Source organism: Rhipicephalus microplus, unplaced genomic scaffold (genome assembly GCF_043290135.1).
Source record: "Rhipicephalus microplus isolate Deutch F79 unplaced genomic scaffold, USDA_Rmic scaffold_17, whole genome shotgun sequence".
NCBI lineage: Eukaryota > Metazoa > Arthropoda > Arachnida > Ixodida > Ixodidae > Rhipicephalus > Rhipicephalus microplus.
The window spans coordinates 15,491,550-15,517,761 of NW_027464590.1; the positions used below are offsets into that span (position 1 = coordinate 15,491,550).

General features: G+C 44.3%; 1 protein-coding gene and 1 long non-coding RNA gene across 2 annotated transcripts in view; both read left to right on the forward strand.

The window, feature by feature from the left end:
• The window catches only part of LOC142785036 (uncharacterized), a 131,423-nt gene that overhangs the window by 95,931 nt on the left and 9,280 nt on the right, over nt 1-26,212 (forward strand). The window lies entirely within an intron of this gene.
• On the forward strand, nt 21,343-25,418 carry LOC142785035 (uncharacterized). The gene is made up of 2 exons (XM_075883461.1): nt 21,343-23,099; nt 23,593-25,418. The coding sequence occupies exons 1-2, from the start codon at nt 22,966-22,968 to the stop codon at nt 23,927-23,929; spliced, it is 471 nt and encodes a 156-aa protein (XP_075739576.1). The 5' UTR covers nt 21,343-22,965; the 3' UTR covers nt 23,930-25,418.

Here is a 26,212-nt window from a genome sequence, read left to right on the forward strand (position 1 = left end):
CATTGTACGAGCGCGTGAGCGAATACTATAGGTGGGACCCTACGTTGATGCTGGCCAACGTTGTATTTTACTTGCGGGATACAGCACTCACCTTGTATGAGACGCATGAGTTGGAGTTGACCAGCTGGGACGTTTGCAAACTGAAGCTTGTCGAGTTATTCAGCAGGCCATTTGGGCGACAGCAGGCCGCGAGGAAAGACCTGGAATGTCGCGTGCAGACATCGGCAGAATCATATGTATCTTACATACAGGACGTATTGGGCCTCTGTCGAAAGGTGGACGAGAACATGAGCGAAACTGACAAAATCGCTCACATATTAAAGGGAATTGCCGATGACGCCTTCAATCTGTTGATTGTTAAAGATTGCGCCACCGTCGACGCGGTTGTGAAGGAATGTCAGCGCTTTGAGCGCGCCAAAAACCGTCGCATAACCCGCCAGTTTGCGCGTCTGCCTAATACTGCAGCCACTTCGACCTGCGAAGACAGCCCTAAGTTCACGCAAGCTACATCGTCCGAAAACGTCACCCGAATCGTTCGCCGCGAACTTGAAGCAATGGCTCCTGCAGCCATTGCCTCCGACGGTCCTCAAGACAACGCATCCACCGTCTCCCTCATCCAAGCCGTCGTTCGCCAAGAAATAGCAAATCTCGGCATCACACCTGTTTGCGCTGTTCGCACTACCAAGAGCTCGGATTCTGTTAACCAGATTCCGGTGTACCCTTCGCGCTACCCTTCCCGCTACCGGAACCCTGCTTAATAGAGAACGTCGAATGATCTGCTTTCACTGCTCTCGCGCCGGCCACATTGCACGCTACTGTCGCAATCGTTGGACATCCAATTCATCTTGGAACACTAGCAGATGGCGTCGCTTTGAAGGCAATTGTCGCCGCTTTTCTACTCTGTACGATCCACAGCCTGTTCCTACTAACGTTCAGGGCCGAAGGTTCAGCCGGTCACCATCACCCCAAGGCCGCCGATCTCTCTCGCCGATGATTTCTCGATCCAGGTCCCCTGCACGACCTGGGTCCTCAACCTCGGGAAACTAGACCATGCAGCTCCCGGAGGTGACGCTGCATTAACGACCCGTTCTGCAAATCTTCTGTTGACGATTCCTACACGCCGCAATATTTTGGACCTTTTGATGGATGACGTTACCGTTACAGCCCTCATAGACACTGGCGCACAAATTTCAGTCATGAGCGCTGCTCTCTGTAGTAAACTGCGAAAAGTGATCACGCCTCCTATTAAGTGTGCAGTAATGCTTGCCGATGGGAGCACACCTACCGTTCTCGGCATGTGCACCTCTCGCGTGTGTATTGCTGGGCGCCAGACCGTCGTATTGTTCACCGTGCTTTAGCAGTGCCCACATGACGTGATTCTTGGTCTCGACTTTCTCTCTGCGCACTCCGCCCTTATCCACTGCTCGACGGGTCTTCTTCAGTTGGAACTGCCTTTTGACGCCGCTGTTACCCGTGATGCTCAAAGTCGCCTTTGTGCCACCGAGTTCCTGCATCTTCCACCGCAAGCCGCGACTTACGTGCAGCTCGTGTGTGATCCGCCTGTGCGCGATGGTGAATATGTCGTTTCGCCTATTACCGACGTGCTAAAGCACTCTATTGCTGTCCCGCACACCGTGGTGAGAGTACACCACAACCAGACCCATTTGTCTCTTTTGAACTTTGGTTTCTCCACGCACGTGCTGCCTGCTGGTATTAAACTAGGCGTCATGTCGTCGTTGCAAGAGTGTGATACTTCTGAACTGTCGGCTCAGCAACCTACTCCGCACGTCTACTTGCTCACTGCGCCCAACCTTTCAAGCATTGACGTTGCCAAAATGATAGCGCCAGATCTTTCGCCCTCCGAAGCACAAGACCTCCACCGTCTGTTGACATCCTATGCGAACATATTCGATCTTGACATCCGCCCTTTAGGCCAGACATCAGTTGTGACCCATCACATCAACACCGGCGATGCCAACCCAATTCATCGCCGCCCTTACCGCGTCTTCTCTGCCGAACGCTCTGTCATCCAGAAAGAGGTCGAGAAAATGCTCGCTAAAGGCGTCGTCGAACACTCATCTAGTCCGTGGGCATGCCCGGTCGTGCTTGTCAAGAAGAAGGACAACACATGGTGGTTTTGCGTCGACAATAGACATCTCAACAAGGTCGCTAAGAAGGACGTTTACCCCTTACCAAGAATATATGACGCCCTTGACTGCCTTCAGCAAAGTTTTTCTCGTTCATTGACCTTCCATCTGGTTATTGGCAGATCGCTGTTGACTCACGGGACCGAGAAAAAACAGCATTTGTAACCCCCGATGGGTTATACCAATTTAAAGTAATGCCGTTTGGGCTTTGTAATGCGCCGGCCACCTTTGAGCGCATGATGGATTCCCTTCTGCGCGGCTTCAAATGGTCCACTTGCTTATGCTACTTATATGATATAATTGTTTTTTCACCGACGTTCGCAAGCCATCTTGAGCGACTGTCCAGGATTCTCCATGTATTCCGCAACGCTGGTCTGCAGCTGAACTCCTCCAAATGCCGTTTTGGCCGTCGCGAAATAACTGTACTTGGTCACCTCGTTAACGCACCTGGGGTACAGCCCGATCCGGACAAAATTCGTGCAGTGACACAATTTCCCGTGCCCTCTTCTCCTAAGGATGTCCGGAGCTTCCTTGGTTTGTGCTCCTATTTTCGCCGCTTCATCCGGAATTTCGCCGATATTACGTGGCCTCTCACCGAGCTTCTTAAAAAGATGTCCCATTTACTTGGTCTTCGCCTCAAAGTGCTGCATTTTCGGCGCTCATTGCAGCCCTCACGACTACGCCCATATTAGCCCACTTCGATCAGACTGCCCCGACAGAAGTTTGTACGGACGCGAGTGGCCACGGAATTGATGCTGTTTTAGCTCAGCGTCAGCATGGACGTGACTGGGTCATCACCTACGCCAGCCGCCTTTTATCCCCTGCCGAGAGGAACTATTCCATCACTGAAAGAGAGTGTCTTGCTCTTGTTTTGGCTTTCGCTGAATTTCGCCCGTACCTCTTCGGCCGCAGTTTTACTGTTGTAACGGATCATCATGCTCTCTCCTGGCTTTCCTCGCTCAAGGATCGCACGGGACGTCTTGGTTGTTGGTCTCTCCGCCTCAAAGAATACACCTTCTCGGTCGTGTATAAATCTGGTCACCTCCATCAAGACGCCGACTGCCTGTCGCGGTATCCAGTGGATCCACCAGACGCCACTGAGAGAGCTACGGAGGCTTGCGTCTTATCAATAACAGACTTCCTTGATATCGCTTCTAAGCAACGCCGCGGCCCGGATTCACTTCCCATCATAGAAAGCCTGAGTTCCGCTACTCCACCCACTTCTCTGAACTTGTATTTCCTTCAGGAAGGTGTTCTCTACCGCCACAACATGCGCCCCAATGGTCCTGACCGCCTTTTCGTCGTGCCTTCCCATTTGCATGTAGATGTTCTCCGACAGCTTCACGATGAACCTGCTGCTGGTCACCTGGGAGTCCCCCGCAGTTATGATCGCGACCGCCGCCGTTTTTTCTGGCCACGCTTATATCGCTCTGTGCAAAAGTATGTCGCCAGCTGCGACCTTTGTCAACGTCGAAAACGACCAACATCGCTTCCAGCTGGCCTTCTTAACCCTATCGAGATCCCTGCTGAACCAATCTACCGCGTAGGGCTCGACCTTCTCGGGCCATTTCCCACTTCTGCATCCGGGAACAAATGGGTTGCCGTGGCGACCGACTACGCGACACGTTACGCGATCACCCGCGCTCTTCCAACCAGCTGCGCTACCGATGTTGCCGACTATCTACTGCATGACATCATATTGCATCACGGCGCTCCTCGACAGCTCGTTACTGACCAAGGCCGATACTTTTTATCTCGCGTCGTCCAGGATATCGTACGTTCCTGTTCCACGAACCACAAGTTCACAACCGCATACCATCCACAAACTAACGGACTTACAGAGCGCCTGAATCGCACTATCACGGATATGTTGTCGATGTATGTTTCTCCAGACCACCGTGACTGGGACGCAACATTACCCTACGTCACCTTCGCTTACAACTCCTCCAGACATGACACCGCAGGCTATTCCTCGTTCTACCTTCTTTATGGACGGGAACCCTCTCTGCCTCTTGATACACTCCTTCCCGCTGGTTCAAGCTCCCCTGTCACATACGTCCGCGATGCCATAGAGCGAGCCGAGGCAGCACGACAGATTGCCCGAGAACGACTCGTACTTTCTCAAGCCTCTCAGAAAGATCGATACGATCATCACCACCGCGAAGTTTCCTATGCACCAGGTTCTCTCGTACTCTTGTGGACCCCATGTCTTCACATCGGCCTCTCAGAAAAACTTTTATTTCACTATGACGGACCATACAAAGTCCTGCGCAAGATCACAAACCTCACCTACGAGATACAGCGAGTCGTCGACGAAGCGCACTCAATGCCACCACCATCCACTGTTGTGCACGTCGTAAGACTGAAGCCTCATGTGTCACCCAACACTCCCCTTTCGTGACAAGCGCCGGGTCGGCACTTTAACGTCGCGGGGTAGTGCCACAAGGCAGTAGTGGGATTGGGGCATAAAGCGGTAGAGGGTCCCTGCCTGAAAGAAAAGACTTCGAAGTGGATAGAGACTGGTCCCAGCCCGCCAGTGTGCCAGGCATTGCTACCGCGCGTAATCATCGTAAATATCGGCAAATATAAGTTTCCTTGTAAGAATATGTTTATTGCACAATAAGGTAGTATTTATAGCTATCGACTTGCCTTAGTGGTGGAGAACCAAGCCGGTAAGTAAAAGGCAGGGGTGCTTTTTTTTACACGTTATAGGGAGGAGTACGGTTTTATCAGCATTCAGAACCATTCCCAGTTTTTCGCGTCATTACAATACGTTATTTAAATTGCTATAATCTCAAAGTGATGATCAGGGTGAAAAATTTCTTTGAACAATTTCTTTCACTTTGGGACCTCCTTTTGTATACTTCACACATGTCACATTCTTGTATTCGCACCATCAAAAAAATGTCAAATCTGAAATCTGAAATTGAACAATATGCAGTCGTCTGCAGATAATCGGATTTGAACACCAGGCCATGCTACGCTAACAATATCATTAATATAAACGAAGAAAAGTAGAGCCCAGGGCACTGCCTTGGGGCTCCCCTGAAGTGACTGCCAAACTTTCAGAAAGTTCACCTCCAATGTCACTTTATTGCTTCCTGTTAGTCACGTATGCAGAAAGCCATCTGATAAAGTGTTGAGGGACGCCAAGAATTCTTAGCTATATGATTAGTTTATCATGTGAAACCTTGTCAAAATATTCGCTAAAATCAAGAAATACTATGCCTACTTGGCCATTAGAATCAAGAAACAAAGCAAATGAATGAACTATCGTTATGAGTTGGGTTATCGTCGAATACCCTTTTCGAAAGCCGTGTTGATGTTCTGTTATCGCAGCATTATTTTCCAGCAATTCACGGACACAATCAGCTATAATATGCTCCACTAGTTTGCAGCTTTGGGATGTCAGTGAAATTAGACGACAATTTTGTATAAACGTCCTGTCACCTTTCCAGACTGCAGAACCAATCCAGGCTGTCTTCCAGTCATTGGGCAGTTGTGCGGTAATGACTGAGACGCGAAACAAATTTACAAGAAAGTTGGCAAGAAGCTCTGCACGTCGTTTGAGAAATATGTTAGGGATTTCATCGGGACCACAAGAACCCTTAGTTTTCAAGTTAAGTAGCATAACAAATACCCCAGCATACGATACAAAACTCGCATCTGATAGTTCGGGCAATGTGTTGTCACAAGCGCATACAGTTGCACTAGAGATAGCACTTTTAAAGTAGTTAAGTAGTTATTGAAGAGCTGAGCATTGTCTCACCAATCTGTCACCAGCTTCCTATCAACTGATATTTGAGTGACTGGTTTTTCGCTATCATTTATGTGCTGCTAAAACTTATCAGGCTCATTTTAATGAGGTTAGAAAGCGGTATGTTGAAGTAATAATCGTTTGCTGCGCGAAGTGCACCTGCGAGGTAATCTTCAGTCTGTCTTATTTTGTCATTCTGCGCATCTTTCTTTTTATATCTCTTTGTCCTGAGTTTCAGGTAAATGATTTTTAGATTCACCAAGTAGTTTGCTTTTCGACTTTCTTTAGTTTATTGGGGACAAAATTATCGACGCAATAGTGACACATTTATTTAAACTAGTTCTAAAGCAATTAAGCATCGTTGCCCTCGAAGTCAATCAGTTTTGCATGTAATCAAGAATGCTTGGGTCATTGGCATGTTCAAAGTCTTTAAGGGAACGTGCAGAGACGTGCTTTACACTTTTGTAGTGGCTGAAGCGGCAACAATATGCTGACGAGATTTTGATGAGAGAGCCCTGGCTGGACTTCTACAGTGTCTCAGTTAAATCACGACTGATTATTGTCACGTCTTACACAGAGCTAGATGTATTCTGTACGCGAGTTGGTTCATGGACTCCCTGCAATAAATTATACCTTAAAACACTATTGAAGATAATGCTAGCGTATGTATTATGTGAGCTACTAGCAGCAATACCTTGTCAATCTACTCCCGGCAAGTTAAAATCACCGAGAACATTTCTTTTTATTTTCGTGTATTGAAATTTCACTATGCAGCATATCTAATACATCCGTTGTGGCATCCCGAGGTCTATAAAGTGCGTACATTTTAAAATTCTCGCCCCTGTTGGAAATTTCGACACGCAGGCTTTCTATACCTACTACGTCATCTAATAAAACCACCTGAACACTATCTTTATTGTATGACAGCCCCACCACCACCCCTAGCCGGCCGATCTTTACGAAATACTGTGTAATTGATTGATGTGTGAGGTTTAACGTCCCATAACGACCATATGATTATGAGAGACGCCGTAGTGAAGGGCTCCGGAAATTTTGACCACCTGGGGTTTTTCAACGTGCACCCAAGTCTGAGCACACGGGCCTACAGCACTTTCGCCTCCATCAAAAATGGAGCCGCCATAGCCGGTATTTGATCCCGCGACCTGCGGGTCAGCAGCTGAGTACCTTAGCCACTAGACCACCACGGCGGGGCAATTTTGTGTAAGAAGAGGGAAGTATGTCATTGTCACACATTTCTTCATTCAGCCAGGTTTCTGTTAAAACAGTCACATGAGGATCATACTGTTGCCACAAAGTTTCTAAGAATTCAGTTCTGTTTCTTCGCACTGCGGGCGTTTACAATCAATATTCTGACTTGTTTAGGGCTATTACAATGCAGGCATCGTGCCAGTCGCAAGATAATGTCGACGTATCATCGCACTGACCTTTCACGTGCGTTGACTGTGTGTTTTTTGTTGCTTTAACCCGTTTGTTCAGCGTTTGATCCAAATAAAAGTATTCCTCATCTATTGTTAGTCTGTCGTGAATAAGAGCTAGAGAGCTTCTTTCCGGGTTTCTTTTCACCCTTATGGCTTTCCAAGAGTAGTTTTGATTTTCTTAATGTTGATGCAAAGTAGTCATTTTTTACGAATATTGAGCTGCATTTTAGCTTTTTTACATTAGCGAATATTGCCTCTGCTTTGTTGAAATCTTGGAGGTATATGATCTTTGGGCACTTGCCTTTGTGATGTCCAAGTCGATTAATGTGACGAATGGATTTACATTTCACGTCAACTTTATCTTCGAACACGTTAGGCATTCAAATGAAAAATATCTGAAGCACTGAAATCCAGCGTTCACATCTATTTGTTTGATTTGGAAATACTTCTGACTGAAGTACCCGCTTGTTTAAACGCAGTTTCAGCCATAGATGTTGGAAGGTATTTAGGTGTGTTTCCCCTTTTGAAAGCTGGGAAAATGAAGTTTTTCAAGCTGAATTTTTTTCTAGCCTATATATTCATTTGATAGTGAAGAGGTTAGAAAAAATTCCTTCTTTTTTATGTTCCACACTTATTGATTGATTCGATAGTTATCAAATGTGCTTCTGAATGTATTACACTTCTCTCCATTATTTAACACACGTTTCACTGCAGTCTAAACAACAAAGGATATCATTCTGTATAACATTTTCTATGCGTAACCTACCACATTATTACGCTCAATAAAGCGAGCTAGATGGAACATACGCCCCTTCAATCACTCACTTTTGAAGCTCAACTACAACATTACCAGAAATGCAATCATGGACCGCTGAGTTTCGTTCTCCGTATGAACTGCTGAAACGTTTCAGTGAGAGTGATGATCCCAAGAGACTGAATTCACAGCCTAGACGCAATTTCTACTGGAACAGAACACGCATCTCGTTGTACGTTGAGGGATTAAGCGGCAGGACAGCGCTATATTCTAGGGGGATGCAACCTAAAGCGGTTGTTTTTAACGCTTAGCCGATAATGGGACGCTATTCACGACAAATCGCTCTGCCGACGATATGGTGTAGCCACCTTGCAGTGGCCTTGGGGTCTGCACAAGCTCATATTTCCCAACGGCACAGCCCGATGGCGTTTTTAATTTACACAGCGCCTCTTGTATATTATCAATGTCATCCAGATGCAGCCGATTTAACCTGAATGGGGTGCTGTTTGAGACAAGGCAAAACATGAATGTTCGCTTGGCCGGCAGAAGGCTACGGCACTTCGACCAAATTCACAGCGAGGCAAGCAGATATGCAGCCATATTTTTTTATCGAGCCAAATGTCCAGTAACTTTTTGCTGCTGGTTACAGACATGCACAATATAGATAGAGTTCAAGTCTAACAAACGAAACGAACGAGAAATTGTAAACGCCTGTAATATAAATTTGCCTCTCCTTTTGCTTCATCTTATTGTTATCCCGTTCTGTAAGAATAAAGTGAGTGATACTTGATAACTGGTGCGTTTCTCTGTGATTCTGCAACTTTTGCTACAGTGTTGTCTCTCAGAATACCTCAGACACAGCACACTAGTTATTAATTATCACTTACTGTATTCTTACTTAATACGATATCAATTAGATGCTATAAATGCAGACGCAAACTTATAAAACTTGTGTTTACATTTTCATATTTATTTCTTGTTAGTTTATTTCATTAGACTTGAACTGCATCTATATTGTCCATACGCGCAGCCAACAGAAAAAGGTTACTGGTGGTTAGCTCCATAAAAATGGCAGCATATCCATGGAGTGAACTAAGATGAGTGAAGAAGCGTGCGTCCGTTCTTTCGTCTGTCTGTCTGTCTGTCTGTCTGTCTGTCTGTCTGTCTGTCTGTCTGTCTGTCTGTCTGTCTGTCCTCCGTCTTTCTGTCTGCCTGTTCGTCTGTGTGTCCGTGCATTCATCCGTCCATGCGCCCATCCATGCATTCATCCGTGCTTCTGTCCATACTTCCATCCGTTCGTCCATTCGTGCATCTGTCCGTCTGTTTGTCTGTTCGTTGGCATATCTGTCTGTCTGTCTGTCTGTCTGTCTGTCTGTCTGTCTGTCTGTATGTATGTATGTATGTATGTATGTATGTATGTATGTATGTATGTATGTATGTATGTATGTATGTATGTATGTATGTATGTATGTATGTATGTATGTATGTATGTATGTATGACTGTCTGTGTTTTCGCCAGTCTGTCTATCTGCCCTCCGTCCTTCTGTCTGTCCGTCCGTGTGTCCATGTGTTCATCCGTCCATGCGCCCGTCCATGCATCCATCCCTGCTTCTGTCCATAATTCCGTCCGTCTGTCTGTTCATCTGTCTGTTCGTTGGCATATCTGCCTCCCTGTCTGTCTGTCTGTCTGTCTGTCTGTCTGTCTGTCTGTCTGTCTGTCTGTCTGTCTGTCCATCTGTGTTTCCGTCAGTCTGTCTGTCTGTTCTCCGTCCTTCTGTCTGTCCGTCTGTGTGTCCGTGCGTTCATCCGTCCAAGCGCCCATCCATTCATCCATCCGTGCTTCCGTCCATACTTTCATCCATTCGTCCATTCGTGCATCTGTCCGTCTGTCTGTCTGTCTGTCTGTCTGTCTGTCTGTCTGTCTGTCTCTGTTTTCGTCAGTCTGTCTGTCTGTCCTCCGTCCTTCTGTCTGTCCGTCTGTGTGTCCGTGCGTTCATCGGTGAATCCACCCGTCCATGCATCCATCCGTGCTTCTGTCTATATTCCCGTCCGTCTGCCCATTCGTCTGTCTGTTCGTTGACATATTTGTCTGTCTGTCTGTCTGTCTGTCTGTCTGTCTGTCTGTCTGTCTGTCTGTCTGTCTGTCTGTCTGTCTGTCTGTCTGTCTGTCCGTGCATTCATCTGTCCATGCGCCTTTGCATGCATCCATCCGTTCTTCTGATCATACTTCAATCCGTCTGTCCATTCGTGCATCTGTTCGTCTGTCTGTCTGTCTGTCTGTCTGTCTGTCTGTCTGTCTGTCTGTCTGTCTGTCTGTCTGTCTGTCTGTCTGTCTGTCTGTCTGTCTGTCTGTCTGTCTGCTGGTCTGATTCTGGCGGTTACGCCTTACGCAGGACAAGGTTAGACTAAGAGGAGCTTTGGCCCTAAATTTGGCCGTGCATCTGCGTCCTTCTCTGCAAATATCATAAGGAGATAGTCGTCTGCCTGCCAAGCAATGGTTTGTGTTTTGCCTTGCCTCAGGCAGTGCATCTCCTCTGTTGAATCGGCTCACTGGCTGGCTTGGATGAACTAGAGTAGGCGCTGCATAAAATAGAGAAGAATTCTGGCAGTTCCCTCAGGAGGGGTGGCTTTGCTCGTTACGACAAAAAAAAGAATTGCCACGTCATCCCTGAGTTCAGTAAGATAAAAGATGATTATGAAGTACTTACAGTGCAGTTTAAAGATGAGCTGACCTCGGTAAGTTACCGGCCGAAGCGTGGCAATTGTCATGCAGCTTTATGGTAACTTTTTGGAGTATGCTTGTTGTAATAACTGCCTCCTTATTTCTGCTGAAGATTTTAATATTAACGTAATGGAGGAAAACTGTGTCACCCGCGAGCTAAATAACCTTTTACTCTCTGGTGGAATGAAAAATCTAATCATTACGCCTACACAAACATTGTGCTCCACTGCATCAGCACTAGATCTTGTCATTACCAATATTGGCACAGTAATTTATAGCGCAGGTACATTACCATCTGATATAAGTGACCATTGTCCCGTGTTTATGAACTATTTATGCAAACCTCTTGATAAAGGGACGCTGCAAGTGCTGCATATTATACATGGCATTGCATCTCGAAGTCTTGAATCTTTCACTCTCGATACATCTAATCAATCCTGATCATCTGTATTGAAAAAAAATAACGATAGCGATAATGATGCGTTCATCCACATTTTTAAATTCATTTACGCAAAGCATATTCCTTTCAAAATATTAAAATCTTCAAGAAAGGCAAGAACATCCTGGGTCAAGCGCGAACATTTGACGATGTTAAAGTGTAAGCACATCTGTTATCACATCTGTTTAGGTACGCACTCTGCTGAAGCTATGAAAATATCTACAAAGCTTCGAAATAGAATAAACGCTGAACTTAAGCGTGCGACGAAAACCTACTATCAGCGTATTTTTCAACACATCCAACGGCATTGGTCAAGTGCAACGTGGAAGCTTATAATACAACACTCGGTCGTGATAATAAAAAAGTTTTGCCTGAGTCTATACTCTTTTGGGGTAAATATTTAAATGGCGCGACACTCGCAAATCATTTTAATGAATACTTCATAAATGCAGTTGCATTGTGCAATGATAACGCGGAATTTGTCGCCAGTTGTAGTCACGTAAGCCGAAGTGCCTTTCTCGACGCAACAAATGAAAGGGAAGTATGCGAACTCTTCAAGAATCTAATTAACTATAAATCTTTTGATGCAGATGATTTGCTTTTCACACCAATAAAATACGTTTTACATTTACTTAGTGATGTAACCTAAATATGTAACTTAGCTCTAGAACACGGCTTTTTTTCCAGAAGCCACGAAAAAAGGTCGAGTACCAGTAATTTTTAAAGGTGGTGACCGCAGCACAGCAAGTAACTACATGCCTATATTGGTCCTTCCCGTTTTCTCTAAGTGCTTAGAAAAAATTGTTCATGTCCGCAATACGAAATTCTTTAATAAACATGATGGGTTAACAGATACGCAGTTGGGCTTTAGATGCTGTAAGGCCACTGAAACTGCGTTGGTGACATTAACGGAGGTTATACTTCACGACTTTGAACAAAATAAATTAGCACTTGACATCTTTCTGCATTTCGGTAATGCATTTGACTCGCTTCGTCATAATATATTTTTAGAGAAATTAAAATCATAAGACATTCGTGGTGTTGGCAAATATTTAACTCAATCATATCTTAACAATAGGTGCCAAAGTGTTAACAAGAATGGAAATAGCTCGCCATTTTTGCCCTTCGCTTGTGGTGTACCGCAAGGCAGTATACTTTGTCCGCTGATGTTCAATATTTATATTAATGATACGGTTCAACTCAACACCAAAGTCAAACACGTGATATATGCGGACGATTCAACAATAATCCTTGATGGCGTTAATTTAGATGATAGGTAAAACAAATAATATACTATCAAGGATTTCATTGTGGGCCAGAATAAACCGGCCTAATATAATCAAAATAAAACCAAAGCCATTGTTTTTCAAGCCAAAAATAAAGTACTCGCTTCTCATCAACTTTTAGTCCTTTAATCAGCGCCGGAAGATATTGTTGATACCCACAAGATACTTGGAGTTAATTTTTCTTCCAACAGTGGCGGGGATAAACACGTAAATTGTGTTTGTAAGAAGCTTTCTTAGGTAGCAGGAGTGATGTCTTTTTGTCATAACATTTTGCCTCTCATGCTCGAACTTCAGATATATTACGCGCCGTTTAATTCACATCTAATGTATTGTACTCTTGTATGAGCCATGACAAGCATAGCAAACATAAATAAAATCATTACTCCGCAAAAAAAGATTGTCCGGTAAATTGTAAATATTGACCCGTTCGGAACAACGCGTGAAGCTTTCCAAGAATTCAGTATAGTACGAGCTGACAACCTTTATACATTTCGCTTATTGCACACACTTTATATCTCAAATAGGGAGCTCTCCAACTTCATTAAATCGCTTTCATGTCTCGAGCGTCGTGTCATTTCAGTTCCCACAATAAATACAGATATTTGGTTTGTGCAGCATTTCCGCGCCACGTATAAATGCCAAGCCTTGGCCTACAACGTTCCCAAAGCACTTAACATGCTCGAAAATACGATTCCCTGCAACAAGAAACAATTACACTCTCATTTCTGCTCTCTGGCGTCATAGGAACATGCGCAACAACCTTTCCTCGTTATCTCGTATTTTTTATAGTTTAGTCTTGTGTTAAATACATTGCATCATGCTACATCTTGTTATTTTGCATATGTATGTATTTAGTGTTTCACAAAATGTATATAAGTGTGCTTTAATGTGCATAAGTGTCAATGTATGTGATGGTCTATGCATGATGTACCTTGATTCTTGGAGACTCCTTTTTTATTGCACACTTATAACATGTGATTTAAAATATACAATCGTGAAATCATTTTTGAGTGAGTGTGTATTTTTCATGGTTTATATTAGTACTTGCAAGTTATGTACCTCTAATCATTTCCACGCTACTGCCATGTGTATGTACAGGTCACCAGGGCCTTCGTCAAGCCGTTCTCACAGCTTTTAGCATTGCCGACCTTCCAGTTTAGCTCTGGTAAATAAAGTTTGAAAGAAAGTTTTAGGTTTGAAATGTGAGCCTGTGCAGAACCGAGCGCCACTACCATGTGGCCACATCATACCTTTGGCAGAACGCATTTTCGTACATAGCTTCTCATTATCACAGCTTGTGGATAAATATTATCTGCAAGCTCTGATATCCGCATTATGAACTTGTGGATAATTTTGACAACGCAGAGATGTATTGACACGAAACAGAGGAGCTGTAGCTCAGATGAACTATCAGTTCAGTTAAGTAATCATCTTGAAGCGATTTGTCGTGATATGGAGCAAGTGGGCAATCTTTAAGAGTGCGTCAGTATTAAAGTTGACAACAAAGAGACAATCAAGCATGTACAGTGTGGCTTGTACAGTCATCAATAAAAAGGCTAACCACAACCACGCAGTTATGGCATGAACCCACAATAAAATTCTTCCAGCTTTCTCAGGGAGACAGCTTTTTATTTGCCAAAAAAGTTGTCCTAGTCCGAAATCTAAGCAGGAACTGCAGTCTTTCTGGAGTTGTTTTAATACCACATCAGCTAACCAGGAATATAGCGATGAACGTGACTCCCTCTACCACTGAAATCACATGGGAGCATTACATAGCACATGCATGAACGGAATTCTGCAATATGGCGGAAAATAGTGAAATATCGCAAGCTCCTTGGCTGTAGTGATATATGTTTAACAACAGCACGGTTCGTTTAATGCTGTAATGCCAGTGTTCTGCAAGTATTCAAGAAAAAGATAAAAACTATTGGCCCAGTGCAAATTTCTGGAGGTGTACTGAAGGTACGATGAATGAAAGTGAAATAATTTTCTCAATAGAGTATTGACGTAACTGGGAATGCTTTGGTAAGTTGTTACACTAGGACTCACTTCATGAAAAAATGTTCATGTGTTAAAGTAGAATGCCATGAATCAGCGTGATTGTGAAAGTCACAAGACAAAAGTCCACCTTCGCGTTGCATGTTCCTGATAATAACAAACTATTGGGGCGTGGAATTGTGGAATGGAAGCACAACGTAAACGTTTATCACAGCTATCCACTTCTCGTCTAGTTACATCATTTTTTCTGGTTCCGCAGAGTAGTATGACATAGGAATGAGGAACTAGGTGGGCCGACAGTGGTGTCTTCATGTGACAGATGTGGCGTATAATCAAGGAGTCGTGAAGCTTTTCTTAATACCCCGAGCCATTAGTCTCCTTTCCGGCTTTCAAAAGAGACACAAAAAGTAGTGACAACAGTGTACTGGCTTTCAATTGCACATCTCATCTCTATTGTGCTATCACGGCTCTTCGCCACGCTTACAAGCTTTCCTCTTTGTGCGTGTAGAATAGAGGGGGGCGTTACATGACTGTAAAACTCCCGACCCCGGACATAAAGTAAATGTCAAATAGGAGAGCAAAGGAGAAAACTGCCTAGTGCCGGGCAGGTCACCGATGTTAGACTGGTATGGTCGCTAGTGTGCCGTATATTCCAACTCCCAAGTGGTGTGTGTGTTACCAGCTTTCCTTGCGGAACTCTATGGTTTGTGAGGTTGGCCTTCTCTTTAAGAGTAGTTCTGGCTTATTAAGAAGTTGTGCAATTTTGTATTCGAGTTACACAGCGTCCTTTCTTCAAATATACCTTAGACCTCTTTATCATTTCAGATTTCTCTATTTCCGCAGTAAAGATTCATGCCACGTATTTATTTAGCTCATATTGTCGCTGCTTTTTTCTTAATACAAGTCTTCCTTTCAAACGCACTCAGCCGCATGCTGCATGAAAGATACACGACAAATAAAATAACAAATCAATTGAGCTATTACCTATGTGTTCCCTCCTGATAATCTGGGCAACAAAATATTTGATAAACATTAGGAACTGTCTTATCTATAACACATTACTTTTCTTGCATTGTCACATTTTTGAGAAGTTATTTTCTGGGTCATTCATTCTAGGAAAGTTTATCTACGACCAATATGAAGACTTGGGACAATACTGCATCACTGTGGCAGTATCATTATGGCATTCCCCACGTTGAGTCAGAGTATGAAATGCGGAAGATGTGTTGTTACTATGCACTTTATAAGACAGGATTGGATATGGTGCTTACACATTTTTTCTCTGCCTCTTGCTTAGTAAGTCATAATATTTATTAGAACTTAAGACCATGCGAGAGGCCTCCACCAGATGGCTGAAGTGCGGCGGCCACTCACCTTTTCTCCGAGAAGGCTGAGTCACAAGCATTCCGGCTCCTGACGTCAGTGGAAAGTGAATGCTCATTGGTGCAGACTTGTTAGCATCCGCCTTCGACGAGGAAACGGCTTGGGCTTTAAAACTTGTTTTGGGATATTGTTAGTTCAGATTAGCGATGGCTGCAGAGCCTCGTTCAAAATTATAAGAAATAACATTATTTAAGGCTTTAACTTCCTAAAGCCACGAAGTTTGCAGCCCGGACGAAGTTTGCAGCCCGGACGCTGCAAACTAGAGCTCCATAAGCTTCGACCATCTGGTGTTCTTTTATGTGTACAGACATAGACATCAGCCTCTAGCATCTGGCGACCATCAAAGTGCGACCAACTCGGTTGGGATGAAAATCACCACCTTAGGGTCAGAAGCTGGGTACCGTAACCACTACATTGCTGCGGCAGACTCAAAGAATTGCCTTACGAGAACATTATTTTGTGTAATACTTCTGTAGTAAAATTCGCCAAATATATTACAAAGAAAGGTAACTTGCTCCACCACTGCGATTATTGCATCGCAGGCGCATTGCAGGTGCATCACAGGCGCATGGCAGTGCTAGCTGTGCAGCGAGTCACGGGCTCTGCATGCTCTACCACGCGCTCTGCATGCACTGCATAATAACGACAAGCCATTTAAATACACCACTTGTCAACGGCGCTAAGCAGATCTCCGAGAAGCTATAGCTTGTTCTGCGTCACTCTTGACTTTTACATTCTCTATCAAGTCAAAAACTTTTTATTATGTGCACGAAAGAGTGGTCTTTTTCTGTACCTATTGGCTATATGCTGCGAAAAAAAAGAAAGGGAGAATGGCAGACGCATCACAAGTTACTCTACATCACTCTCAATGAAGCATACACAGTAACTCTAAGCCCCCCTCAAGCTAGATGTTATCGCGTGGCTCTAGTGGCAGAGGGGTCACTCGAAGTACCACAGTTGAATGGAAAAGGCAATGCCTAAAAGCGTGACGTTCTTGATAGTTGACACTTGCCGCATGCTGCTCAAAAACAATGATGTAGTAAATGTGACAATCGTTAGTTCGCGCCTTTTCCAGTGAGTTCTTTTCAATGAAGCTTTGGGCATGGGGAGTCTTAAGTGTGGCACTCCATTTTTTTGCTATCACGTTCCTTGCTAGGGCCTTGCTGCAAAACTGACTTTTTTCAGAGGTGAAGCTCCTATTGCCATGGGTCTGTATATGCATGTGTTTCTTGCAACCGGTTTGTAGCCACCTAGTTGTATGACTCACTCAGCCGGTGGCGCTAATACGGCCAGCCGGATGAACGGACGGATGGACAGACAGACAGACAGACAGACAGACAGACAGACAGACAGACAGACAGACAGACAGACAGACAGACAGACAGACAGACAAAAGGATGGATGGATGGATGGATGGATGGATGGATGGATGGATGGATGGATGGATGGATGGATGGATGGATGGATGGATGGATGGATGGACGGATGGACGGACGGACGGACGGACGGACGGGCGGGCGGGCGGGCGGGCAGGCGGGCGGGCGGACGCAAAGACTGACAGTCAGATGGACAGAGACAGACGGACGGACGGATGGATGGACAGAAGACAAACATACAGACGAACAGGTGGACAGACAGACACACAGATAGACAGACAGGCATACAGACAGACATACAAAGAGATTCATGAATTACCGATGACCCTCCGAAGTTTTGCCCTACTCACCATCAATCACTCCTTGTATATGCTGTAATTTTTTTACCTAAACGCACAACTATGTCGAGGTATCTCACGTAGAGGCAAGCTATCTGACAAACTTCGAAAGCCATTCCATCACGCTCTGGTACTTCAGTGTGCCCCGTTATCGAACAATATTAAAGCAAATATAAGCAGAGCAGCGTTGCCACATAAACAGCGTACGTACACAAACACTAAAGTGTGCTTATGTGGATCAGCCCTGTCAACATTCTTAATATATGGTTATGGGCTTGCTAGGGATGGTACACGGTGAATGCTCGCCTGCCCTTAGAAGGACAAGTACACAGAACATGCAGAAAGGAAGAGCGAATCGTCAAGGCTTGACTTTCTTCAAGAGCATCCTTATTAGTGCTATATAACTTTGGCCCCATGAACAGCTTCTCTGTGACTATCCGCCCTGGATGTCAGCACCATTGTATAAAGGCGAAGCATTTATTCGCGTACTGCCGGCTGTTTGAGCATCTATCTATCTATCTATCTATCTATCTATCTATCTATCTATCTATCTATCTATCTATCTATCTATCTATCTATCTATCTATCTATTTATCTATCTATCTATCTATCTATCTATCTATCTATCTCTCTATCTCTCTATCTATCTATCTATCTAGCCAGCCGCTTTCACCTAGGTGCCCTCATGATCAACCCCTTAACATGGCATTAATCACCCCTTTAACTCTAAGCGCCAGACAGTTGCAGATACCCGCCCGCGGGTATGTGCCACTGGTATGTGGGTATGTGCCAGGGCTTACTGACACTTCATATCTACCCAGGAACGAAAGAACACACATGGGTAATTTTAACACGTGAGCGTTAAGGAAAAGCTGACGTCGGGTTCTCAGCAGGATTCAGGTCCCCAGCAGGAAGCGAACTCCAGCATTCTGCGAGGCCTCCAAGTACTTTACTACAGAGCCACGCCAGGTCTCAGAACTACCTTTCAAACGGAATGCAATGTTCGGAGAACATAAATCGCAGTTGCATTGCTGGCTGTTCAATTTTATGGACAATACATATGTACTACTATGACAGAAGGGTCAGGTCGGGTTAACGTCGATTGTAGTTAGGCGCCATTCATTGAAGTTAATTTATGTAGCAGTGCCCTGGACCACCATCCTTGCAAGCACCCGCTCTTAATATCTGCTTACCACTTTCAAGGTTGCTAATATTGCCACAGAAAATTGCCAATGCACCGCACAACGTGGACGTCATGAACATGAACAAAGAGAAGCGCTGATGGCACAACTACGAGCGATGGAGCCAGCCGCAATGCAGCAGCCGGCCCTGCATGCGCACGGACTCCACCGAACTGCCGACCCGCGTGAAGAAGAAGAGAACGATGACTACCGACCTTCGGTTCTTCTTAAAGGGCCACTCACCACGTTTGACAATTTTGAGCAGAAAGCGCAATGCGTAGACGAGGCGTTCATGGTCACGTCTGCCAAAATAAGTCAAATTTCAAATGAACGCTCCTCCCCCTCCCCTCTGCCGGCGCACGCGTAGAGAATGAGGGCATGACGTAGGCATAGGAATGGCCCTACGTACACGGCAATGCAGTGACGTTGATCCTCTACGTAGATGACTCTGCTCTGACGTTGCAAACAGTGGCATGGGTCATGGCGTGAATTATTTAACAAGACAAGCGTAGTTATGTAAAATGTTGTTTGAAGAGAATAACAAAGCTCTAGATAAATAATGATACGCAATAGGGGAACGCAAGCGTCTTATTTCCATTTTTTCTTCTGTGAATTGCAACGAGATGCGGGGCTAATGTGTCGGCGTTTCGCATGCGTTCGTGTACCCGCGGTCAGCGCATCGAGCAGACGACCACCCTGGAACGCTCCTACGCGTTCGCGCACTCGTTGTGTTCACCTATTCTGCCGCGTCTAAGCCAGCGTTTCCAAACCATCGCACAGAAACAGGCAGAAGACCCCAAAATGACGCTGGTCAACAAAGCAACGTCGCTCGCGTGTTCAGGGGCTGGACTTGTTTGGGCACGCCATGCGCACGTGAACACTTGGTCAGATGCCTGAGAGGGTGGGGGAGAGATTTGGCTTGCGAAGGCTACGTGGACGAGCGACAAGAGTTTCGAGCTCGCCTCCTCTCATCCTAGTTTCGCGCCGCTTCAAAAAACCTGTTTTCTCCGCTCGTGATGAACAAACTCAAAAAATTTTTGGGGCAAAATGTTCCTCATCGGGCACCCAACAACTTCCACTCTATAACTAAAATTCGGTCTGGGGCCTGGTGAGTGGCCCTTAAATTGTTGTGCGTCGTTCACTTTAAGCACAAGTTCGCCTCTTAATAAACAGTGTAAATTGAACATCCTTGTTGTGAGTCTGCTACATTTGTTACAATATCCTTGTTGCTGTTTCCATCGTTACGCAGCTTTAACAACTGGTTATTTGAAACTTATGCGGATGTTTAGGGTGTGCCTGTGCGTGAATTTGTACATATAATAATAGCCACTTTGTAACGTTTCGCTAAATAAATAAATAGAACACAATGGTCTTACATCAAAAAGTAACATTGCAGTGGTCATGTTGTTTAGTATTCCTTCGTGATTCATCTCTCTGCGCTGTTCCTATGTGAACATCTTCCATCCGCATGCTTCGCATGAAGTTGATTCTCAAGGTACGTGGAATCTGCCGAATTGTTTTTTCACAGTACACATTAACAAACTGTCCAGAATATTGTGTTTTCTCCAATTGCTGCACTTTTTCAATATGTTTAGCTTGCCTAAATACAAGGAAAAATCGGAAAAACGAATAACACGAGCGTTATTCCTGCTTCGAACCTGTTCTCAACGAGGCGCATTCTCCCCACGATGAAGTCATTTCGCGCGCAACCTAGTTGCAGTCTCGTGTGACACTCGGCCTTTGTGCATCTCAGCCTAAATTAGGGAGAGAGACATTTCAGTTATATGGTGGTCGGCTACCCAGCTACACCTCCCCCCCTACCCACTTAGGGGTAAAATATAACTCATTAACGTGAACTACATTTTGTAACGTTCGGGTGTGTTTATTGAATGTTTAAACGGTTACTTTGAATGCTGATCACTTTATGGGCTTGGAATGTCGTTTTCTCTCGCCCCTTGACGTGATGCTGGCAAAATTACGCATAAAGGGAAGAAAGCAAGCGAGAAATTGAGAGAGAAATAAAGAGACGGATAGGAAGAAGGAAGGTAGGAAATCAAAATTATTTGAGGGAAAAACGACAGCAAAAACTCGAATAGGGACAAAGATAGAAAGCTGGGAGCAAGGAAAGAAAAAAAATTGCGCCATCTCCCCCTAAAAGAAACCATGAGTAGCATGCAAAGCAACGCATGGGCCGACTTCAAGTTCCGTCTTTCATGAGCAATTTTCCCGATGTTAACAAGTCCTTGCAAGTGGGGCTCATCATAAATTCACTGTAGTTTTTAATCATATATACGCAAAACACAATAAAGAATATATTGGTTATAATAAATTTCCTGGTAACATAGGTAAACTAGCAATGGGTTCTTTGACAGATAGTATAGTATTATACAATGAGGCATATATAAATATCGAAATACACCTTGGGCAAGTATCACCACAGGAATCACCACTAAGTCCTCTTTTTTTGGAACGATGTAAATCAAGATTTATCAAAAATGCACTTTCTCAAAAACATTAAAACTCAAGCCTTCCCAGATGACTGTTATAATCCAATAAACAACCCACAATTCTATAAAAGAAACATCAAAACAGGCTTTAGGCTTATTTTATCAATAATCAAAAAATAAATTACATCTACCTTATCAAAAAGTAATTTTTAAGTAAAAGAAGATACTACCACAACTGGCCTCCGATCATCAATCTAGGTGGAAGGAAAATAGTACGCGCCAACTCTTTAAAATATTAAGTCTTACTCACGACAGCAAAACTTCATTCGGCCCTCACTAAGAACAGGTCAAACTCAAAGCAAAGAACTTACTAACCAATTTAGATAGATTTTCGGGAAACACATGGGACATGACAAGCAAACAAATAGGAACATGCCATAGCGACAGACAGGATGACAACGTATGCGACACCCGCTTGGTACAGGCCACACACATATAATCCGCAAACTACAATCAATTCAATGCATACCTCTCTTTAAAATAACAAAAGCCTTTCGTACAACACCAAACATAGCCTTGTCAGTCATCCGGAAAATCCTTGCTGCCCACTTTACTATAAAAATAGAAGCCCAAATATATATAAATCTATGGGATTCTTCAGATTAAGAACACATTTACTTGGGAGTAAAGTTTTTGAAAGCTATCGAAGAACTAGTAAATTTGATATTAGAAGAACTCACCCAGGGAACCTAATAGGTATGCCGACGAAACAAATAAGCTATACATCAAACTCATTTTTAAATCCTATATATACCTACGGTTCCAAAACTGACACAACTACTGGTAAATTTTTCGTATACATGGACAACAATAATACAATTATAAACACATGCCAATATTCCTTAGCCATATACAGCTAAAATTTTGAAGCGGAGGGTGCACCTATATTTAGGTCACTACAATATATAGAAAATTTACAAAAGAATGAAAGTTTTTGAATTAACACATAGAGCTTGTCGTGTCTGAGGGGAAGAAACAATCGCATTAACACTACGCATTTATTAATGAAAAAAGACACTTATTAACTCTACAGAGCCAACAAACAAGGTCATATTTTTTTTAGTAAAGGCCATGCAAGAGACTTCGGCAATGACTTAGCATTGGAGCTTGCCAATAGAGCTTTTAGGGCCGGGAGAGCTAATACGATACCTGTAACGCTTCATCAACGTCCAGCTAATGAAAGAATCACAACATAAACGGAACGCAATGTTGTAAAGAGTGATTAAAAAACTGCACTTCATGATTGGATCAAAAATCACATCCCACAACATTTTCTAGCAGACTTTTATAAAAAGAAAACATATAAAAAGAAAAGCAAAGGAGATGCAGGTAGGTTAACCCGGCTACACCGGTGTGCTACTCTGCACAGGGAAAGTGGAAAACGGGAGGAGAAAATAAATTAGGAGATTAGGAAAGAGAGCACAAGTTGTACAACGCTACGCACAGCAGTGCGCGTACCGCGCATGCCCAGACACTCGTGTGAGCAGTCACAGGTCGAATCGACTTCGGATGTCTTAGCTAAAGGGCACTGCATACTATGATGTTAACCCATATGTGCCCAGTGTGCTACATGTAGGACGCTTTTTTAATGTGCGCTAACATCTCTATTTTTTAAATGAACAGTAGCGCCACCCTACAATGCTTCCAACAAGCATCCGCCTTGATGTGTGCAAGCCTACACTGTGCTTGCCCTTCGTTTTGCCGCGTGGTAGACTCCACTCTCCGTCCGAGCACACACGCTGTACGGAAGACGCCATGAAGCCGAGGAAAAAGTAAGTACTGACAATTTATTCACTGTCGAAAAACTTCAATGATGTGTCGACCGCCTCATAAGAGTATGTATATTAACTAGGCTCAGTAGTGTTGTTCAAAATGCAGGAAGTGATAAGTTACAATGCGCTAAACCTAGCCGTCCTATATTTAGGACACTGGGCAAATTAGGCGTCATGGAGCGGTGTAAGTGCCCAGAAGCAACCGATACGTAGTTTCACGATGTGGGTAAGCACAATAGTGACGATAGTGCTTCTTTCACGCAAGGCTTGTTGACATGTTACGCCATCTGGTGTATTATGGACGAGTTGTTGTTCTCGGCGGGTATTTTGAAAAGGATGTGATAATACCCTTGTGTTCGCGGTTTTTTGTTCGCCACACTGCATGGATCCCGCCTCTTTCTCTATAATAATACAAAAAATGCACTGGCTAACATTTACGCTGAGTAGATAATATAAATTCGACCTGATCACGTTTTATGATTTTTTTTTTCAGGGAGGGAACACCGTGTCCGGTGTTTTATGCGGAAACAGCGCCACCAAGAATTCTGAACGATGTGTTAGACCTTGTTGATGCTGGTGGCAGCGGGCCCTCCACACTGGCAATATTACCGCCGGACAATTTCGCAGTCACAGGGACTGACGAAGAAAGCGGGGATGAAAAAGACACTGACATGGCTCGCTTGCCTGGAAGCGTCGTTCGAGCGGAAATTGTTGGCCTGGACAATGCATCAAGTGACGACTACGAGGGTGAGCCAGCCAAAAAGGTCGCAAAATCCAGCGCAAACTGGGACAAGAGAGACTTGAAGACAAAGCTACCTCAAATTGAGTAGTTGGCAGAGGAACAGGATGAAAGTTTCCTCACTCCCGCAGATGCATTCGAGAAATTCTTTGATGACGACGTCATCGCGCTTCTCGTGAAGGAAACTAACCGATATGCCGACCAAAAAAATCGGAGCCTAGAAGTGACAGAAGAAGAAATGAAGTGTGTCATAGGCGTGCTTCTTCTTAGCGGGTACGTGCCTGTACCTCGCCGGAGAATGTTGTGGGAAATTTCTGAAGACTGCCACAACGAACTTGTTGCGAACTCTATGAGGCGTAACCGTTTCGAAGCAATATTTTCGAATCTGCATGTTGCCGACAACAACAACCTGCCTCAGGATGACAGATTTGCCAAGATGCGGCCATTATTGAAGCTTCTGAATCAGAAGTTTCTTTTGTACGCACCACTTTCAGAATGCTACAGCACCGACGAAAGCATGTGTGAATATTTCGGAAAGCACGGGTGTAAACAGTTCTTGAAAGGAAAACCAATCTGATTCGGATACAAGCTGTGGTGCCTGTGCACACCTCTCGGCTACTTGTTGTCAACTGAGCCCTACCAAAGAAAATATGGCGTGGCCCCTGAAAGCAAAAATGACCTTGGTCTCGGAGGTTCCGTTGTGGTGGACATGGTTGGCAGGCTCAAGTCTAAAACTGACCTTTGTTTTCACGTGTTTTTTGACAATTTTTTCACGAGCTTGAAGCTTGTTAGAAAACTCACCACGTTGGGCGTGAAGTGCACTGGAACTGTCCATGAAAACAGTATTGAAAAATGTCCACTTCCAGCACAAAAGAGTATCAAAGGTAAAGAACGAGGCACATTTGATTACAGAGTGGACAGTGAGAGTGAAGTAATTGTGTGCCGTTGGGTGGACAATAGTGTTGTTACTGTTGTTTCAAATGCACATGGAGCGGAGCCAACGCAGCAGGTGAAACGATATTCTAGCGAAAAAAAGGCAAAAGTTGCGGTAAACCAGCCGTCATTGATTGCTAAATACAATGCCAACATGGGAGGTGTAGACAGAATGGACCAAAACATCTGCAAATATCGGACGGCCATCATAGGAAAAAAGGTGGTACTCATCTCTGTTTACCTACCTTCTCGATGCATCCGTGAACAATGCTTTGCAGCTGTATAAGCTGAAAAATGGGAACATGGAGCATCTTTGTTTTCGGAGGTCTATTGCTATGGCCTACCTGAAGAAATATGGATGCAAGCCCTCCCGTGGAAAAGCCCGCCAGTCCGCCATTCAAGCAGTCAGTCGTTTTGACCGCACTGATCATATTGTTATTGCTCAAGCCAAGCAGACAAGGTGCGCTCATTGCCACGAGAAGACAGCAACTCGTTGCGAGAAGTGCGACGTGGGTGTGCACGTGAAGTGCTTCAAGGTCTACCACACCCGCACATAGCACCCCTAAAGCCCAGTGTCTTACATGTAGGACGGCTTTGAAAATAGTGTTGCCTTGAAGTGAGTGTAAATAAAATAACCTTTACCTTTTCCTAAGAGTGCCAGTGTCCTCTTTGTAACAAAAATTATTTGTTTTTTCATGTTTTCTTAGTTTGGGCATATATGGGTTAAAAAAGGTTTGCACGGACTGCCTCCAAGGTATCCAGTGCTTGCAGTGCGCTTCGCGCTGATGGGGTTGTCGATCCGGTAAGGAGTGGGCGTATTGTGCGAATCAATGACCTCAACAGATCGATGACACGCAGATCTTCGTCGCAGAGATCATTCGCAGAATCTTAAGTCATCTATCTCTAGGCGTGCATTGGCGGCAACGACGGTCATGCGACATCCGCTGCCATTTTCGTCTCTTCTGCGTCTTTTTGGCGCTTCGACTGATGGTGGTGGAAGCGAAGGCATTGGTGGTGGTTTTCGGGAGAGATAAGTCTGATGGTCCACTGGAATATGACGCCGCTGTGGTCAAGTAAGAAACTTCACCAAGAGACTGTCCAGTAGTGAATAAAAACGGAGCGTATTGAAGCAGATAGTAACAGATGGCTCAACACACAAAAAAGCAGCTGACGTTGTCAAAAAGAAAAAAAACGTCCTTTGTGAACGACGAAGATCTAGGAATACAGCTGCTCAATCTGAACAAACTTTTATGCGAGGCAATTATTACCGGTAATAATTTTACCTGCTAAAAAATTTTTACCCACAAAAATTTTCAAAAGTTGAACGTTGATGTACGTGTTTGCGGAGAAAATGTTATGAAAACTGGCCTTTACATCTGTACATCGAAAAACACACTCAAATTTCAACATCAAATAAGTAAAACCACGCGAACTATTTACA

Coding starts and splice junctions, on each gene's coding strand:
- LOC142785035 (XM_075883461.1), top strand. CDS start 22,966: ATGCTTCCAACAAGCATCCGCCTTGATGTGTGCAAGCCTACACTGTGC. Junction 23,100..23,592: donor GCCATGAAGCCGAGGAAAAA/GTAAGTACTGAC, acceptor TTTTTTTTTCAG/GGAGGGAACACCGTGTCCGG.